This window comes from Mastigoproctus giganteus, chromosome 7 (assembly GCF_048544385.1).
Source record: "Mastigoproctus giganteus isolate SK-2022 chromosome 7, ASM4854438v1, whole genome shotgun sequence".
Lineage (NCBI taxonomy): Eukaryota > Metazoa > Arthropoda > Arachnida > Uropygi > Thelyphonidae > Mastigoproctus > Mastigoproctus giganteus.
The window spans coordinates 66,023,132-66,044,963 of record NC_143581.1 but is presented as its reverse complement, the minus strand read 5'-3'; the positions used below and the strand labels follow the sequence as shown (position 1 = coordinate 66,044,963).

General features: G+C 35.3%; 1 protein-coding gene across 3 annotated transcripts in view; it reads right to left on the bottom strand.

Moving 5' to 3' along the window:
* The window catches only part of LOC150082969 (nudC domain-containing protein 3-like), a 97,178-nt gene that overhangs the window by 46,614 nt on the left and 28,732 nt on the right, over positions 1-21,832 (bottom strand). For 2 of the 3 annotated variants that reach the window (XM_090376943.1, XM_090376945.1), the window contains exon 4: positions 12,859-13,048. In XM_090376943.1, coding sequence (XP_090233069.1) covers positions 12,859-13,048 — 190 coding nt within the window. The remainder of the gene's footprint in view (positions 1-12,858; positions 13,049-21,832) is intronic. The other variant, XM_090376944.1, reaches the window with a different exon arrangement.

Below are 21,832 nucleotides of genomic sequence, written 5' to 3'. Positions count from 1 at the left end.
AAGTGCCTTAAATAATCATTTGATGTTCAACACTGATAAAATACTTATATCATGCATTTTTGGTAAATATTCCATCAATTATGATTATTCTATCAATCAATAGAATATTTGTAATTATTTCATGCATGTTAAACAAAAGAGTAAAGATATTGGTTTCAATACCCTTACTCTTGCAAGATATGATAAGAGTATTTCTTCAAAGTATAGTACTCATATCTTGGAAACTTATAAGGTAAATTCCCAAGATATCAGCACTATATATTTTGAAGAACTTTTTTGAGAAATAATAACTGCATTATATTTTATTACAGCAAAAATACAGAAACAGAACAAACAGAAAATTTAGGTTAAAAATAAGCTATAAATTAAATTCAAAAATTACAAAAATTTCAAACATTGAAAGAAGAGAAGATTGTTTAATTGAATACTTTTCATTGATAAGGATAAACAGTTTGATTTACTCTTGTCCAATAGCATGTTTCAATTCATTCATTAACTTTAGAATTATCCGATAACTGTAATATAGTTTGTTGACTGTATCTTAATACATCAATAAATTAAAGCTGCTGCTTTTCACCTTCCATTACCATCCTCTGAATCAATTGTCTCATCTATTTCGTGATCAGTAAAAGAATCACAGTTAATACATCAAAGATTGTTAGCTTTAACATCATTTGCTCAATTTACAGAATTTATTTGGTCAGCTGTACATTCATTTATCTTGTAATAATAATACTTCACTCTTAGCACTGAAATTACCAACTGCAATTCTTTTAGAACATGACGTGGAAAACTCTACTTCTATACAAATAAAATAAGAATGAACAACAACAATGCACTTTAAAATTTAAACCAAAACTGTAATAAGACCAAAAGAACTGCCCAATCACACAATGGACAAGAACAATACAATCTGAAATCAAAACTAGAATAGTAGTGCGATTATTCATGTGGTTGACCAATTTCCTCCAGGTCAATTTGTACACCAATTACTCTATCAAGTGACCACCAGATGTCCTTGAATCACATGAAAACTATGAATTAGTTTAAGAAGGGAAGGTACTGAGAGCCTCAACCCTGCAAGTGCAAGTACCACCTATTGGCAACAATTTAAAATATGAATGTCTACTGTTGTTGACAACATGACTGGGGAGTTAATACTCAAACCAAAATAAGATGTTCCTTCCCCATGCCCTACTCCCATGAAAGAAGAGAATGTTAACCAACTTATAATTTGAGGTGACTAGAATAATTCAGAGCATTAATTTTTCATTAGAAGGCTGTGCATATTTTCAGGGGAACTCAAGGATCACTTACAAAGTCTAGTAGTCTAGAAAATAAAAATAAAATAAAAAAATTTAAAGCTGAATTCCAGTTTAGCATTATGTACCCTGAGGAGCAAAACTTTTCATTAATGTTTAAAATTATTTTATTTTTATTATTTTTTAAAATCTTAACCTGGCAGTGTTGGCAGGTCACCTGGCAGATGACCTTTGAAAATAACAATCCTATGTTAACCACTACTTAATGATTAAAAATCTGAAATTTTTTCTGCCTTCCTAAATGTAGCCAAATTTTTACTACAATCATCTCAGAAGTCATTTTTTATGGTTTTTGCAGAGTATTTGAGTGTGAGAACCCATTAAGTGGTACAATAATTATTGTGGTGGTACATTCACCAATAATACAAATTATGTGTTCGTTTATTATAGTTTATTTACTTGTTTTTATTCTTCTACCAGTTTAATAAACATCTTGTCTTACTCTAGTTGTTTTTGAAAGTTTTATTATTTCTTTCAAACATTTCAAATATTAAAGATAGGAACACAAAACCCAATATTCTCTCTCCAAAATGGGCACAACACTGCAGGGAGCAAGATATATACAAAGGGTACTAGGAAAGTTTTGCAATATGATGCAACAATGAATCACAGGAAGCTGCTTGTTGCTGCATGTTGAGACATGTTCATACGTGCATAGTAGCCGCCGCGCCAAGTCGATGGGCTCAGTTATTCATTAGTAGTGAGAGTGTAAAGTGCTTGCGATGGCATCGTGGTCACGAAATGAGATAAGGACAGTTTTGCGGTATAATTTCGTGCGTGGTTTAACCATAGACCAGTGCTTAGAAGAAATGACTCTTGCACTAGATGATGATTGTCCACATCGTACAACGATATTCAGGTGGTATAGAGAATTCCAAAGGGGAAATTTCACTCTGGAGGATTCTGAGAGGCCGGGAAGGCCACGAACGTCAGTTACGGAGGAAAACGTTACTGCTGTGAGGAAAATGCTTGACGAAAACAGGCGAGTGACCTACCAACAGATAGAGGATACTTTGGGCTTAAATGCACCAGCAATTCGTTCGATTCTGCAAGATAATTTGCACGTGAACAAACTTTGTTCTCTCTGGGTGCCGCATCAACTGACTGAAGAGCAGATGACACGACGTGTGACTTGGTGCCGGGAGATGTTAAAAAAGTTTGATAAGGGACAATCTCAGTATGTGAACAACATCGTGACAGGTGACGAGACTTGGCTGTACTATTACGATCTGCCGACCAAGGCTCAAAACAAAGTTTGGGTCTTTGATGATGACGACACACCCGTAATTGTCAGAAAATCCCGATCTGTAAAGAAGAAAATGATAGCTGTATTTTTCAAATCGAGTGGAATTGTGGAACGTGTCGTTTTGGACACGCAGAAGACAGTCACAGCTAAGTGGTATACTGAACAATGCCTGCCTAAAGTCATTGGATCTATGAAGAACCTGCGGCCAAAGTCAAGAATGGACACCTGGTACCTCCATCACGATAATGCTGCAGCTCACCGCGCCAAAGCCTGCACCGAATATTTGACCACGACAGGACTGAAACTTCTCGAGCACCCTCCCTACAGTCCAGACCTTGCTCCCTGCGACTTTGCACTGTTCCCGCATGTGAAAATGAAGCTAAAAGGGAGGCGGTTTTCCAGTGATGAGGACCTTCTACGGGCTTGGAACAACGAGTGTGCTTTACTCCCTAGTGAAACTTGGCAGAACTGGTTTAAAGATTGGTTTCAGAGGACGGAGAGGTGTATTGAATGTAGAGGAAATTACTTTGAAAAAATTAAATAAACAAAGCTGTATTGCAAAACTTTCCTAGTACCCTTTGTACAGTAGAACTCGGATAAGAAATTCCCGCACTTTCCCCCATACTAGGTTTGGTTTCTTAATTCCCATTATCAACTCTATATATTGTAATGTATTTTTTTCCCAGGTAAAAAGCTTTCCTGCATAAAAAGTAGGTGATAAAGAAAACAAAGTATTATTTCTCACTTAATACGTATTTTAAATATAGAAATTTTTATTTTTATATTAAAAAATATTAAACAATATAAAAATTTTGGGAATCAAACGAGTTAATGCATAGCATCATTTTAGTTCATAATACATCACCAAAGTAGGCGAAAGAAATTGCATAGTTTCTGTTATATCTCATATTGTGAATGCCTTCACAACAAGTTGTCCTGATATAGCACTACATCGAATAAGCAATGCTTCGCCAGTGGAGAAGGCTAATGTTACTTATTCTCGGAGAATAAGTAACATTAATTAAATAACATCTGCCGAGAAAAAGTAACATTAGTCTTCTCCACTTGCAAAGCGTTGCTTATTTGAGGTAGTGCAATATCAGCGCAACTCATCGTGAAGGCATTCACAATATGAGATGTAACAAAAATGATGCAATTTCACCTACTTCTGTGATTTACTTACGAAATAATATGATGCTATGCACTAACTTGTTCATTTAGTGAATTTTCTGTAGTCTTGAGGTTTTCAGCCCTAAAACCTTTTTGGTATAAATATTTTGATATAATGGAAGTGACATAGTGCAATTGTTTTCACCGATATCCATAACTGGATAGCATCGACCGCGTGAAGCGTTTGCCATTAAGTTCTAATGGTTCTGAATTACTTAGTGGATTCTTGCTGTGTCTTATTGTAATCGTGACCTTTTTAAGGTATGTTGAAAGCTGAATTTATAATACTTTATTTATTTCTGTAGATTACCACCAGTATTTTTGGTAATTCTTTAAAGAACAGCTGTATTTTTGTCTATTTATCGTACTGGCCATAATTATTCGTCTCTCCTTGGCAGTTTTATTTTAATGCTACAAATATTAATCATACCCGTTATACTAATTATATTATATTTTCCTGATTGGAAGGATGAACTCCTTTGAAGTTCATCTTTCCAACTTGGTAATGAGTATAATGAACAGAATGTTAAGCAATTAGAAATCCTCAGTTTAAAAATGTTTCCCACAGGCAGAGTAAAATACTTATAAATTCTGAAATATTACCTAAAAATCATCTTTAACTTACATATGGGTATCTTTTCATTTTTATTTGTGTAGTTAATATTTCATACCCTTAATTTATTTTCCCTTCGAAGAAGTTTTAAACCTCCACTCCACTGGCAAACTTCTCAATAGGGTCCTACTATATGTTCAAATTTTGCACACTGAAAGTATGCCAAATTTGAAATAAGTTGAAAATGGTAGTGAATAATAGTATATATATATATATATACACGTTTCCAATAGTTCGATTTTCTTAAATACTGGTGTTTTTTACATATACTGGTCTTTAAGCTAGCCTTATCTCGGTTATCTTAATTTCCCATGGCCTATACATTTAGGATTTAGAAGCTTATTGCGTATTGCTAAAGAAATTTTCATGATAATTATTGATGAAAATTTTTTTTTTTTTTTTAACTGTAACAATAGGCAATTATCAATACTATTTTATAACTATATAATATTATTTATACATTTTTGTATTACATCACGTGGACGTCAATCCCCTACTTCATCGGGGGCTTTGAGTGGATTGACGGCCCATTCGATGTAATGCATTTTTTACTTACTCGTTTCTGTTTGTATCTATCACAGCTTTGCTATTTTATTTAATTCTAGATTCTAAGGTTCTTTTTAAAAAAATTTTTTTTTTTTTGGACTTATGTTTATATTATTCTTCTTAATTGTTGTTAGTTAAATTAGTATTAATTATGAATTAAATTAATTTTTTATAATCTCTACAGCAACTGTGATAGAATACACAAAGCCCAACGGGTAAGTATTTTATATTGCAATATTACTACTTACTTGATGTGTTCCAGTGGAGGTCGTAGAGTCGAAAAGGGAATTTACCGCCTTTAATTTGTTTTTATGGATGGCTATTTTTATGGTGCAGTCGCATTAACATTTCACTGTGTGCTGATGGCGCATTGGCCGAAGTGCCCGATTTTCAAGCGAATGCCTATTATGGTGGTTTGTTGTTGGTTCGATGAATTTATGTTAACTTTCTGTTATCTTTCTGTTATCTTTCTGTTAACTAGTGGATTAAATTCCTTTATTTACATGTGTATTTACATTATTTTTACATTTGTTTTATGCCTTGCCTCGGACTGTGCCGGTACCGCTTTTCCAAGGCGTAACAGCACGTGTTTGTCTGGAGGCAAAGCTATATACAGTGAAACTTCTCCTAACGGACACCTCTCGTTAACGGACATCTCTCTACAACGGACATTTTAAAATTCCCCAACTCACCTCCATTGGTTTTAACGTGTTTGCAGCTTCTGTCTAGCGGACATTCTCTGTAACGGACGCGGACAGGCAATCTGCACTGTTTCATTTAGATTAGCACTTAATTTGATCTCCCCATAACGGACAGCGGCCGAGCTCACGGCCCTTTTTCTAGGAACGTTTCTTCCACGTATTGCCTCAATCGTGTGTTTATTTTCTATTTCCGATTCTCTGAATTTTATCAAGGTTTACGTCGCGGTTCTAAACCCTTTTTCAAGAATTTTAAGGCACATGTAAAACTTCTGATGAATTCGGTGTGTGCAGGGTGGGTTGTCAGTTTTCAGTTTTGTTCAGTGTCATGTGAAGTGCACAATGTCTTCTCGTAAACATTTAACTTTAAAAGATAAAGTCGAACTCATTAATGTGTATGATCGGCAAAAAAAGTGTTCACAATCTCGCTGCAAAATTCAAAATCGGGAAGACGCAGGTAAGCGACATCCTAAAGAAAAAAAATGAACTGCTCAAACAATTTTGGCAACACGGAAATGATCAGGTTCAAAAATCATTCCCGTAAACTGTTGGACTTCAAATTTGTCGCACACGTGCTAAAAAAATTCCCATTAATGGGCCTATTATTAGGGAAAAGGCTTTGAAGGTTGCGAAATCTATGGGAGTAAATGAGTTCAAAGCTTCTGTGGGATGGCTAGACAAGTTCAAAACTCGGCATAAAATTTCTTGGAAAACCGTAAGTGGTGAAGGTGGATCTGTTGATAATGGGGGTTGTGACAGAGTGGACCGTCAAATTGGAAGATTTATGTCGTTATTTTGAAGCTAAGGATATTTACAACTGTGACTTATGGTATTACCATGTATATGTTTTGCTATGTTACTTTCCCAGTGTGTGAGTTTTATTGTTTCGAAATTAAAATGGTCTCTTTTACATAGTGATGTGTATATATTTTGTCTGGGTGGATGGCAATTTCGCTGTCTAAGTAGACAGCTATATATAAGTAGAAATATATGTGCATATGTACATTTAAAATTGAGAGTTTTTAAATATTCATGTATTCTATACATGAACACAAATGGCAGTGTATTCATTTATATGAATACATCTGCCATTTGTGTCTGTAATCATGTAATATGCAAGAATGTTAGGCTAATAAGCATTTTCAGTAGTAGGCTAGATCTCTCTCTCTCTCTCTCGGAAGATAAATGTGATATCACTACCATCAAACTTATTACAGACACACACACATACAGTCATCCCTCAATTTGCATGGTTTTATATCATATGGTCAGGTATTTACTACCAAAATTTTAGATTGGACAGCAAGTTTCAATACCTATGCGATTTTTGTTTATGAAGCTTCAAAAATAGGAATGAAGAACAGATTTTGAAAATTTATTTATGTTTTGTACATGACTGAAGATCTCATTGAAGGAGAAACACATTTCACCATAATAACATAAAATCCAGCTGTCAGTATTATTTCTTGTCTATATAAAGTTTTTTTAATTAGTGCTTAAAATGAAGAAAGCTACAACAAGAGATTTTAAATTTAGAGGAAAAATTAAAAATTGTTAAGGAGCTAGAAAATGGCGAAAAGGTTGAGACACTGGCCAAGAAATATAGCATAAACGAATCTAGCATTTGACAAATTAGGAAAAATGCTGAGAAAATTAAAAGTTTAGTTATCTGTTCCACATCACTTGCTGCAAAAAGCATTACAAAAGTGAGAAATCCATTAATAGAGAAAACTGAAAAATTACTTTCTTTCTGGATAGAAGATCTTAATCACAAGAAAATGCCTCTTAGTTCAGATATTATTCACACCAAAGCTCTACAAATTTTTAATCGCTTACAAGAAGAAGCCAGTCCATTCAATGCAGACATATTTCAGGCCAGTAAGGTGTGGTTCAAAAATTTTAAAAAACGTCAGTCTTCAAAATCGAAAATTAACGGGTGAAGCAGCCAGTGCAGATACAGAAGCTGCTTCTTTGTATCTGAAACTTTAAAGGATGTTATTGCAACTGAGGGCTATCTAGCAAGTCAAGTGTTTAATGCTGATGAGACAGGCTTATTTTGGAAGCATATGCCAAGCCTAACCTTCATTTCAAAAGAAGAGAAAACCACCCCAGGTTTCAAAGCTGCAAAAGTTAGGTTAATACTTTTATGTGGCAATGCAGAGGGTGACTTTAAGTGTAAACCACTTCTAATTTATAGGTCCGAAAATCCTTGTGCTTTTAAAGGAATATCAAAAAGCTCCTTACCAGTTCATTGGAAATCAAGCAAATAAGCCTGGATGACAGCTAAAATCTTCGAAGATTGTTTTTTAAATTGCTTTTGTGTCGAAACAAAAAGATATTGCCTGAAGAATAACATTTTTTTTTTTTTTTTTTTTTTGGTAGTTGTTGGCACATTGGCTTCTGTGGCCATATTGCACCTCCCAAGGTTTTTGCAGTACTTTGATCCAAGCCCAAGGCAGGATTCGAACCCTCGACCTTTGGGTTGCCAGGCAGGCACTTTACCAACCCAGCTAGCCCGGTCGGCAAGAATAACATAGCATTCAAAACCTTGCTCATTCTTAACAATGCACCCAGTCATCCTGCACATTTGTCTGATCTGCACCCAAATGTGAAAGTTACCTTTCTTCCAGCAAATACAAGTTTGTTAATTCAGCCAATGGACCAAGGTGTTATAGCTTCCTTTAAACTTTATTACCTAAGAAGATCTTTTCTACAATTGGTAGAAGCTACTGATGGAATAGATTTACAGCATTGATGCTGTAAAAAATATTGAATTCAAGTGGAATGAAGTTAAGAACTCAACAATGAATGCAGCATGGAAAAAAGCTGTGGCCACAAAGCTACACTTAAAGAAGCCACAGTCGAAATGCCGGAGGTAGTTGAGATTGTGAGAATTGGCAAAATGATTAGCAGAGAGGGATTTGAAGAACTGGAACCAGCAGATATCACAGAGGTCCTAGAAAACAATTATCAGTGGATATTTTTTAGAAATGTGAAGATGACAAAAATGATAAAAATGAAGAAGATGCACGCAAAAATTTGATTGCGAAGAGACTAGCTGAGTTTTTAAGACTTGAAAATCAGCTTAGCCAAGAATCTCTGGATATGGATCCTAATTTGCAGAGTTTAAATTTTTGCAGAACTTTATTATTAGCTTTAGTTCCTTATGAAGAAATTTATACAGAAAAACAGTATGCAAATAATTTTAACTAATTTTTTTCAAAAAGTGCTGCCAGATACTTTTGCAAGTTTATCACAGGAAAACAGCAACAAAGAAGAAATGAATTTAGATTAAAAATCTAGAGGTAAGTATTAGTAAGATTAATTTTATGGACGTGTTTCTAATTTTTTTCTTACCAAATGAAGACAATTTTTTAATTAAATTTTTTTTCCACATTTAGTTTTTTGTGTACAGGTATGGAACCTGTCATTATGTCATATAAACTACGTTTCACATTGTGCAAATTTGGACTGTGCGGTGTTTTCCCAGAACATAATCGGGGGATGACTGTATGAGAGTCAGAAAAGCTGCCACCCAGGTAATAAGTGAAATCATGTGCCGAGTTAATTTAATTTACACTGTCAGCTTCTAATAAATTTAATTTATTAAGTAATCATAATACACAACTGCTTTTACTACCTATCTGACCACATTTACGACGAGCCCTATTCTTATTTTTCTTTCATGGTATATGCAAAATGGTGAAGCAGAGTACAGCCAGTGCTAACATGGAATAAGCATTTTTAAGTACATTTTAACATAACTTAGTTGACTTTTCTCCTTATGAGATTTCCCCCCTCATCCCCGTTTTTGTTTGTTGTTTGGTTTTTAGGAGCATTAGCAACTAAGGCCATATTGCTCCAGGAATATGCGGTGGACATTCCCTGAGCTTTCCGCATTCTCCGTATTTTGTGGTGACGAGCTCGAACCCCGGTCTAATCAAGAAGCGTGTGCTACGCACTGCTGCTCCATCCCACTTGGCTATGGAGGCACCCCCCCATCCCCGTGTGGGTACTGATACCAAGTGCATGGGGTGGGTGGTTGTGTCCTGTTACTATTATTATTATTATTGTTTGTCGAGGAACTCTCAAACTATCCTGCAGATGTTCAGGAACTTGACTTTCTGGAGTTCTATGAAAGTGTTCTCTGGCTATTGCCATTGCTACCAGGTTCTTATGGAGGCTCTTTGACACCATGCCAGTGGTTGACACATTGATGAGAATGGCTATTACTTATTCCATGTCACATTTCTTTGACTTCCTGATCTTTTCTTTGTAGGTTTTCTGGAGGTTGCTGGTGTTGGGTACCGCTATGTCAATCAAGTAGGTAGCCATTTCCTTCTTGTCAATGACCGTTATGTCTGGTTTGTTGCATGGGATCATCTTCTCTTTTATTATGGCATGGTCTCAGTAGTTTGTGAATAGAGGGCTCTACTTTTAATTCATACTTTTATACTTTTATTCATACTTTTATTTCATACTTTTAATACACTTTCTTTGATCAACTGGTATTTTTGCTGGCTATTACTGGTATTTCTCCTCTTGCAGGCTAGCTTCAGATGTATTATCTTGGAGATTTAGTTGCACCTATGAGTGTACTTTGTCTGGTTGATGACTCTGCATTCCATGATGACGTGCTGGATTGTTTCCGGGCCCAGGTGGCATCGTCATCTTTCACTCTGGAGTCCTTGCCATTGTTTTTCCTGTAGTTCCTGGTGTTGATTGTCTAGTATTGGATGGCAAGCATGAATCTTCAGTTTCTAGGAATAACATCCCACATGTGTGCCACATGTTGGAAGTCATCTTATCTTATCATTGTAGTGACTGCCACAAAGTGCCTTCTTCACCCACCTGTCTATTTTTGTTTCTTCTGTCTGTGCAAGTGGAGTCTCCTTTTTGAGAATGAACAGTGGGTATCGTCTGTCTATCTTCCTTATGGCTTGGTAGACTGGCAATATGGTTTTTTGAAAGTAATCCATCAGGTTATTAACTGCTGCTTCTGTTGTTCAACGAAGTTTGAAGTCTGTCAAACCCTTCCTTCTTTCTGGGCTATGGTTAGTCTCTCAATGGCCGACTTTAGGTGGTGTTGGCAGCTCTTGGTTATCATTATCCTGGTTAATCTCCTCTTGCAGGCTTGCTCCTTAACTGCTACATTAAAGGTCAATTGCTCCTGGCATCCTTTGTTCATCTATGATGCCATGATGTTCTGGCTCCAAGTAATTTGGTTATGCGGATGGTCAAGACAGACTTTGTATACTGTTGGGAGACAGGCGACTGGTCTGTACTTCGCCAGATATGTGCTATCTTTGTCCTAAGCCTTTGGATAGACGATTCCTTAAGTCAGAGACTCGAAGGTGCCTTATCTGAGTGAAATGCCCCACTATGTACCTTTGTGTGCAGCTGAATGTCTTGTGCCAGCAGTTGTTGATGTTATCTATCCCTGGGATTCATCAGTCTTCCTGACTAACTGTTGTACTACTTCTTCTTGAATTTCTTATTGTGTCAACACTTGTATGTCCTTGGTTTTCTTCTGTTCTAGGTCTACCCAAGGGGGCACAGCTTTTATGGCTTATTTCACTGCTCCATAGGTTGCCCCAGAATGACATCACTCTTCTGCATTTTTTCCCCCCACAGGGGATTCAAATTGGGACCCATAATGTTCTGGCTCTCCAAGTAATTTGGTTATGCGGATGGTCAAGACAGACTTTGTATATTGTTGGGAGTTCGGCATCATAACCACTGGGCTAATTGTTCTTCCTTTTATTACTTTTTAGTGAATGTATACTGATGTTTATTTAAGGGTGTCCTGATATTATTTGATCCTCTGATTACAGGTCGCGTTTGCTGTGAATGTTGTCTTTCTTACGGATAATCTTCACTTTTCTGATCAGCTTTTTACTTCTGTTACCTCTTTTGGCACTGGGTGAGTCGGCCTATCTTCACTATTTGCCCTTTACCTTCTGTAGCCTTCTTTTCTTGGCTGGTGCTTCCTTGTCTTTGTGCTTTATTTTCTCTTGGTCTCTCTTCTGTTCATTGTGGTAGCTGCTACAATGGCACAGTAAATGGTTGTGTGGATGGCATCTAGCATTATTTCATTGTTGTTGTTGAGGCAATCTGTCACTTGCCACAGGATTCTTTTGGGTCTCTGCTTTGGTATTTTTACATATTTTTTAAATGAATTAGCAAGTTTGTGGGAGGTTTTCTTTCTTTTTTTTCTTTTTTTTGCAGATGAGTTTGTTCCATCAATAGATATGTGCACACAGCTAGATACACCCAACTCCTTAACAGAGCACATGGCCTCAGCTGTGCCCCAACCTATACACTATCCAGACTCCTAGTTGCAGCTATCTGCTGTCCTGCAAAAACCATCATAGAAAAAGGTTTGGCATCCCCACAAAGGAATTTCTGAGCCTCTGTGTGGATCCAAATACCTTCTGCAATACCATCACTTTTATTAATAGAGGCTGAAGCAAACATGGTATTGACCACTTCAGGCTTCCATTAAAAACATGGTGGTAATGAACTATGATGAAAGTCATCTATCACTTAGTACTGTGTGTGTGTGTGTTATGGAGGTTTAATGGCGCATAAGCTGCTGGGGCTATAGTGTGCCTATAACTCACTTAGTACTGCTTGGTGTTGTAGAGGCATCAGCCATTGTTCTGTATGGATGCCACCTCGACCACTGTTCATGTTGGTTCACACCAACGTGGGTAGGGATTGGCAAGCACGTACTAAGCATTTATATTAATCTTGAGTACAGAGGAATCATCTTTATTTTATGATAAAATTATGGAAAATATGTAAACATTCTGAACGGATTTTTTTTTTTTTTTTCTTGTCATCTTTTATTTTAAGAACAATTTATTTCATCTTTCCAGATGGAATAGCTACTTGGAAAGGTGAGAATTTGTTTAGGGCTTTCTAAATCGGGCATCCTCAAAAAAAAAAAAAAAAAAAAAAAACCAGCAGGATGAGAATAAGGTCTTCAATTTGAGTTCATCCATAATAAGATCTTTTCATAATACTCAAGAATAATAAACAAATTAGGGTAAAATATCCTGGGTTTGTCCTGCTGTTCAAAAAAATACAATGTAAATCTGGAAAAGGACATAACAAATGTATGAAGGTTGACCATTCTGTCTTAGGAAAATAAAATCCTTGTGGGTTCTGACTTTTAATTTACTGCCGCATCACATATTAATCTTACATGAAATATCATATACATATGCAAAATTTGCATTCAGAGTCATATGTACTTACATTTCACTGACAGGTTTTGTGCACGTTGGTTTCAGTAATTTATTTTGTTTCTTAGATACACTCTTTTCATTATGCTTGTCCTTACCCTCCAAAATACCATCATGATTTTCTGTAGCAGGTTTCTGATCATGTGCCTCAGATAAGGATTCTGGACATGTTTCTACTTCTATTGTCTCTGCTACAGGAGGAACTAAAGAAAAATTACTTTCATTTGCAAAACAACATTGGAACGTTTTTTTAAAATCATACTGCGATTTTTTCTTATTTATTTCTTAGATATGTAATGAATAGTCCATTACAAAAATGCCGTAAACTCAATTCTAATAAACATTTTAGAATATAAGAACAATATAAATTATAATAAGGTACATATTGAAAAAGTGAAAAGTACTGTTCACTTTCACTCTTCAGTTTGTAAAAGTAAATCTCAGTGTCGCAGATTTCTGTCTGTGTGCCAATTATGTAAAACACTGCCTTTTGAAAAAATATCTGTGAACTAATCATTTTAAAAAAATGTCAAGTTATGAAATTATAAATGAAAGAAGATGAATGCTTATATTGCAGAAGTATATTTGAATATGCTAAGTAAACAGTACACACAGAAGTATTCTGACAGTGGTTCTCACATTTTGTTTTTTTAATTCTAAGGAAAAACAGTGTTGCAATATTATTTATTGCAGAGTGGCTCTCAACTGAAGCTACTGTGAGCCAGCTTTAGAATTAATGCCACTATGACAAAGGAGTTAAAACCATTGGTTTATTTTGAATTTGTACTGAAGCAAATATCAGTATTCTTCTGTAAATTGTACTGTATAGCCAGTTTGCCTGTTTACCAAGGTGAAAAAAACCAGAATTTCTCTTCTTCTGTTAGAAAGAAGAAACCATGCAGACCCATATCCAAGACCAACTAACTTGGCCATTATATCCATAAAAATTTCTCTCACTGAGAAGATTTAAAGACCTTTTCCACATGTTGCTTAAAGACAGCAATTATAACCACTGCACTAAGGTATGAAGGTATTAGAACTGGAATCTTATATCTGTGGCAAATAAATATGGTAAAGAAAAAATTTAAAAAAAAAAAAAATCCAGAATGTAGACACCAATTTTTCATATTTTAGTTTTTCAGCAGTTTCTAAAGTTTTTTTTTTAGAGCAAATACTAACTATTTACTAAATAAATATGTTATGAATATCCTCTAAGCATAGTGTCAGCTTATTATATTGCACTTTTGCTTTCTTGCATCACATGCCACTACTACTACTACTTTTTAAATGTCATGGCAACCATGCCAGTCACTGCAGTCACCGTAGATTATCATGTCACTACTTGCACATAAAGATATGACATATAGCAGTACAGACCTCTAATGTAGAAATGGTATTCATATATTTTAATTGATGATAATCTTTGATTTCTTAAGGCTCATTTACAAAATCATTTTTCCCTTTGTTTCAAGCCTCAGTTCATTTCAAGCTTCATGCCAGCTGAGCTTTGAAGTAGCTTTTAGACAATCAGTTATTTCAAAAAGTTGGTTAAGGTGGACTGTTAGGGCTATATTATACAAGCATTTAAAGCACAGCAATGGAAGCACCTTCAAACACTCGGTTTTACAAGAAGCAGAGGGAAAAGCCATGCAAACTAGACAGGCATTACAAACCCTGTGTTGGATGACATTAGCTACCGTTCAACACCTGCTAAAGCCGTTGGAGGCATTGTAAACACTAGAGACTTAACATTTATATCGCCTGGAGATTCTTTGAAGTTATTCTTTGGAGAGGATGATGTTTAACACAAAAGTTTATTTGCGAGGTGGAAAGGAGGCTTATACAATAAAGCATTAAAAGATTACTCCAACAAAGAAATAAAGACAGTTTTGGATAGAAATTGGAAAAGAAATGTTTAAGAACAATGTAATGATGAGAACAATCAGAAAGCTAAATTTTGAATGTTATATTTATTGAAAACATTACTTCTATTTTAGTACTGTTTCATTAGTTAACGAAATACAACTTCGTTCACTTGTATAGATAATTTATTGTTAGAATCCGCTGGTTATCTGTATACGGGATCACGAATGTATATAATTTAAGTTAATAAACAACCGTATTATTATTAAATAAGATCAAAACCGTAACTGAAAAACTGCTGAAGAATATCCACTGCAACAGCAGAATTAACGCAGATGTCAACAAAAAAGAATCATGTGCGGTCTCTTTCTTCTTCCAAAACAAATTTTGAACTTTTCGTTTCAAACACAACTTTGGTGTCTTTCTGTGTCTAAAATAATTTTATAACATCTCTCTCTCTCTCTCATTTTTTTGAAAAGTATAGTGAAAGCAATGAAAGGAAGCAGTAAGCTGCAACATACAGCATCGTTGCAAATGTGATACAGGAGGGGAAAAAAAATTCATGCAACTGTTTCTTGGCATAAAAAAGATAACCGAAAGAATAGCAACGAACTGCTTTTGAAAAACAAAAAGATTGTACTTCATCTACTAAGACAAAGTAAAGGAAATTCATCGATTGGAAGCCACACTGGAAACGGGAAAAACTGGTATAAAACTGATAACACTTTCATCAATGCACATTTGATAAAAGATAATGTTTGCTTTATTGTAATTGTTTTTAGGAAACAATACTGGTACAGCACGTTTTCTGGATGTATATTTGATCTAACAAAATTTCAAGAAAACATTTCTATTTTAGCTGCATTATAAACTTCAAAAACTGATGTCAAAGGAACTTTGCATGAACATTCGTAAAATCAAACAATAGTAATCCTTTATTGCACAGAAAATAATCCATTAGTGTGGATAGCGTAGAATGTTTTCTGCTTCAAATGGATAGAAAGTACCTGTCAATATTCCATCTGGAAAAAATGTCAACTGGTGTAAAGACAATAACAATAGGTGTTTTATTCTGAATAGTCCCTGGCGGTAAAATTTAATAGGAAGTTACCCTTTATGTTTCTGAAAGTGATTTGTTATGGTGGGTGAATGTAAACTGTTTTCTGCTTTGTTTTCTCTTTCTACTTGCAATCAATTGTACATAAACTTCGAAAACTGGTGTCAAAGGAACTTTGCATGAACATTCGTAAAATCAAACAATAGTAATCCTTTACTGCACGGAAAGTAATCCGTTAGTGTGGATAGCGTAGAATGTTTTCTGCTTCAAATGGATAGAAAGCACCTGTCAATATTCCACCTGGAAAAAATGTCAACTGTGTAAAGACAATAACAATAGGTGTTTTATTCTGAGTAGTCCCTTGCGGCAAAATTTACTTGGCAGCACAGGCGCTGCTTAATTAGCATATCAACCCACTACTACCATTAAATTATATTTAAATAATGACAAAAGTTAAAATATAATAAAATAAATAAATAAATAAATATTAAGCTTTCATTAGAGGCAGCAACATGCTCATCCTCCATATGAAGCCAAGATATATCCAATATTTCAAAATAAAATAAAATAAAACATGCCAGTAGTATGGCAAAAACTGTAGAGCGAAACTGGTACCTTACGAGGGGGGGGGGGTACCGCTAAATTATTATGTAATTGGCATTATTTTAAATTTTATATCGGTTTTATTAATTGGATTTAAAGTGCTAAATTATATAGGGGTTTTTCGGCTACTGTTTATGTCTTACCTTTACTTTCCCGTTCCCATTCGTTTGTTTTATTTTGGGTTATTTTTATGTTAATTTTGGCTCTACAGTTTTTGCCATACTACTGGCTTATGTTTTATTTTATTTTATTTTGAAATATTGGATATACACACACACATATATATATATCTTCTTCTTTATCTTCGCCTTCTTCCCACGTTTATATGGGGTCAGCATTTCCGTTCTTAATTCTTTTCCTTCATTCCTCCCTATCCTGGGCTTCCTCTCTCCTCCATCCTATCTCTTTTAAATCCTCTACCACCTTGTCCTTCCATCCCAGCTGAGGGCTCCCCCTCTTCCCTATCACCTCTTCCCCACATACTCCTCACTTCTTCGTTCCACATGTCCAAGCCACCTCAACCTAGATTCCTGCATTTTTTTACTCAGAAGCCCACCTTAACTGTACCTCTGATGTAGTCGTTTCTTATCCTGTCCTTCCTCGTCACACCACACATCCATCTTAGCGTCCTCATCTCCGCCACTTCCATCTTTTTTTCCTGGGCCCTTGTAATCGCCCATGTCTCAGCACTGTACATCAATGCGGGTCTAACCACAGTTTTATACACTCTTCCCTTCATTTTACAATTTACTTTCTTATCACACAGCACCCCACTCATCTTTCTCCAGTTCAACCATCCACCCACACACCCACACACACACACAAATAACAATAGGTGTTTTATTCTGACAGATATTTTAGTCCCATGCAGTAAAATCTAATGGGAAGTTACCCTTTATGTTTCTGAAAGTAATTTGTTACGGTAGGTGAACGTAAACTGTTTCCTGCTTTGTTTCCTCTTTCTACTTGCAATCAACTGTATACATAAATGCGCAATACATCAAACTCAAACAACATCCATCTTGAAACTGAGAATAGAAAAAGTGAGTCGCTGGTGGTCCAATGCAACGTCAGAAACGCCCTATCCAGTTTGAAATGATCTGACGTCAGGAATGCTATGTGTAGTTTGCTGTTTTGGAGGCGTTCACACTGACCACTAATGCCGGCACTTTAAGCGTTTGTGGATCCCTTAGAGTGAAATAACGAGTAATTTGAATGAGTTGGAGGCGATTTCTGTAGCATTTACTATCATGTTAAATAGGAAATATAAAAGAAAGAAAAGATCCAAGTGGCATTTGGTTCCACCATTTTAAGCTTGTCCAAAAAAAAATTTTAAAAAAAAAGCTGTATTTTTCATATCAAAATTGTAATTATTACTATCTTTTTCCTTCCACAAACATGGATTATTTTTTATAAATGTCTATAAAAATATTTCAGAAATTGCTACTCATTACTCATTTTAATGTTTGCACAACACAAACAACAAATGAACTCTGAATTATTAACTGGAGAATCAGAGAGCAAAAATTGTGACATGAACTGACATGTTTGTTTACATGATCATGCGGAATGACACCGAAAATGAAGTGATCAGGTCAAACCATCAAGCTTGATGCCTTGCATCTTTCCACTTCACTCTTTCATTTCTCGCACTTAGGTGATCATTTTGCATGAAACTTGAAATGAAGGGAAAAACAATTTTTTAAATGGGCATTTATATTCTTTATGTTTAAATGTATTATTTTTTATATAAAACAATACATTTGAACAGAAAAAAGATTTATTGTATGCCCATCTTGAATCAAACTGTTTCCCCGTCTTATAATTTGTTATACCAATAATCTATTGCAGGATTATACTGCAACAGTCTGTGTTTCAAATCACTGACTTGATTTGAAACAATATCAACCACAAGGATGGGCTAAAAAGTAACACAATTTAGTTCAGAACCTCAGCAAGTTATTCCGACTACATTCTCCATGCAGCTAATAATTTCTAGTATGTGGTGCATAGCACCTTTGCTGTGCAGTCATTCATTTACAGTTACACAATTTTATATGGAAGTGTCTTTGAACATGTGATTCAAACATTGTGCAATCATTGAGTTTCTGACTTGCTGAAAATGTTAGATCAAATTTTTGGGAAAAAGAACCATTATCAATTCAGTTTGGTATGCTGAGACATCAGACAAGCTCAATAATAGAATCAAACAAATAAGGTGTGGCAATATAGTAATGTTGCTTCAACGTGACAACGTGCAACCTCACTGCATGCGGCCATATAATGTTAACAATTTTATCACTGGATTTGAAGTTCTTTTGAATCCTCCCAATAGACCAAATTTTGTCTGAAGTGATTTTTTTTTTTTTGCTCCGAAAGCTTAAAGAACATCTCTGATGTAATGGATGTCTCTGACAAGCAGAAAACATTTTACTTAAATGGCATACAAAAATTTGTTAAGCACTGGTCATGTATAGAAAAATGATACTTTAAATTAAGAAATGTCTTCAATAACTTTTGAAAAGTTGCTTATGAGATGAAAATCATAAAGCATGTAGCCATACCCTAATATGTTTGTAGTACATTGTTTTACAATTTTGGCAGTTAAAAGTATGATTAGGATATTGCTATATTATGTGCACTTACCTGATGATCTGATAATCATATAAGAGCATATTCACTTATTTATACTTTGTTTATTTGTGAAAGCCATTTTTACATATGCAGCATATTTGTTGCAACCATTTCACAAAGAAATAAAATCTACAATGGCCACCAACTATAGTGAAAGTAAAGTAGCACAACTGGCTGTAGCATATAGCATTCGCTTTCTGTGATCATAAATGATGTAATCAATAATGTAATGTTATCACTTTCATGAATTCATTAAGCCCAAATAAGATATATGCTAACATAGAAAAAATGACATTTATGTAAGCGCTTCAATTTTTGTTTTCACTTTTTTGTCTCTCATGACACTGATAAAGTGCAGTGGAAGTGATTATGCAGCATCCCAATTTGCTCTTGAACTCCAAAGCATTGTGTGTCTAGTTACTGATGCTGCTATGTACGGTTGTCAGTATTGTTACTTCATGAAAGAAAGTACTCCTATCAATTTCACTGTTTTACAGTAAGGCATTAACATTTTTAAAAATTGTCTAAACCTTAAAGAAAAATTTGCCATTTTAGAACACTATGATAAATTATTGAAAATGAGTCAATGTAATACAGCAGTGTAGTTGAAAATTTTGCAATCTCTTTCTGTATAATTTTAAAAAATTGAGATTTTACTGAGAGGGCAGTAAACTAAAATGAAAACCTGAACTTTAAGAGAAATCATAGTGGAAAAGATGATTGGGTGGCATCAGTATTAAACAACTTTGGTCTTCTAATGTTCACAAATAAGACGTTCATATTGGTGGTAACCTCATGCTGCAAAAAACAGAACTTGCTAAGAAATGGGATAAAAAATTTTGTTTCCATAGAAGGATGACCACAATGTTTGGGAGAAAAAAAAAAAGAAAAAAAAAGAAAAGAAAAAAAAAAGGAAACACATTGTTTACAAATGCACATTTGATAATTTCTTAGTTGCTGAAATCTGGATCGAAGAAAACTTCTGTAGACTGTAATTTTCAGGAAATACGTATGATGGAAGGTTGATCCAGAAAACGGCAGTTGAATGAATAAACGAGGAAGATGAAAAGTTGGTTCTGTGAGTTTGAAGTTGGACAGTAAATGGATGTTGGCTGGTGGCAGCACATGTTCGGACTGTTTTGAAAGAGAGAGAGTGGGAATTATAGAAGCCATTTCGGAAGAAAAGTGCCCATGGAAGTATCTGTAGAAAAGGCATGCAACAGAAACCGTACGTCTATGAGACAGAGTGGAGAGACTCGATTAGAGATGAGTCATTAATTAACCTAACTGCTCTCTTCTGAATGGAATCTAGAAGCCTGAGAGAGGTTTTGGGGCACTGCCCCAGATGTGTGAATAATATTCCATTTTCTCTCTCTCTGTATAAATCACGTTTTACGATTTATACAGAGAGAGAATAGCTGTTTGGAAGAAATGTAACGCCGAGAGCGAAAGAGAAAACCCAGATTTTTAGATGCAGATGAAGCAATATTTGTAATCTGCTTGTGACAAGAGAGATTAGAAGTCAGGGTAATCCTCAAAAAGAGATATATCATTTTGCCTAGAAATCGGAGTGTCACTAAAGATAAGCATAGGAGCAGAAGAATCCTTTTTGTGAGATATAAGATAGGACTAAGTTTTAGAAGGATTGAAGTCAACTAAGTTGTCTTTGCCCTACTGGAGATTGGCATTTAAAGAAATAGTAGCGGATATTCGAGAAGTTGAAGCTGATTGAGCAGGACAAGGTTTCTCAAACTGGAAAGTGGAATGCAACGTGCTATCATCGGCAAAACTATGAACAGGATTTCCAGTCAATGGAAGGTCATTAATATACAAGAGAAAAAGAGTGGGAGAAAGAACTGAACCTTGGGGGACACCAGCATTAATGGAGAAGTTAGAAGACAGAGGGGCCATCTACCATCACCCTCAGTGAGCGATCAGAGAGAAAACTGGATAACCAATTAAAAAAAACAGTTGGTAAACCATAAGATGGAAGCTTGTTTACAAGACCTTTATGCCAAACACGATCGAAAGCCACTGAGATGTCAAGAGCAACTGCTTGTGTTTCATCGAACTTTTCCATTGAATTTGTCCATAAATGGGTAACATAAGCCAGAATATCACAAGTGAATCGACACTGATGGAATCCATACTGGCGATCGTTGATCAGACGGAAAGTTTCTAGATAGTTTAAGAGTTGGCGGTTAATTGATTTCTCCATTACTTTGGAAAGAGTAGAAGTAATCACAATGGAATGATAATTGGATGGAAGGGATTTGTCACCCTTTTTAGGAACTGGCTGGATATGAGCAAATTTCCAAGCAGAAGCAAAAACACCTTTGGAATAAGAAAGTGAAAAAAGTGGCAAAGAACAGGAGTAAGTTCAGGAGTGCAAGTTTTTGAGAACAAGTGGAGAAATACCATCAGAACCTAGAGCTTTCTTAGCATCAAGATTGGTCAAAATCCTCCTGACATACTTTTGACGGAAGACCATTGAGAAATGTGCACTAGAATGTTGGAAAATACTGAGGACATGCAACAAACCAGTGCCCTCCATCTTTCAGCCATGTCATGGAATCAAGTGTCAAGAAACACTTCAGAATCATTTTAAGCACACATCTTTCAAAAGAAGCCAAAGAAGTTAAGGAAATTGTATATCCACAACCAATTTGTATGACTCTAATTTACTCCGAAAATTGGATGGCAATTGATCAAACATTATTGTTGTTGCTAAGCTAACAGAAGACAACATCTGTGAGACTTAACTGTAAAGACCTCCAACTGACAGAGGAAAGAGTCTGAAGAAAAATAAGACAATGCATGCTTAAGCTCC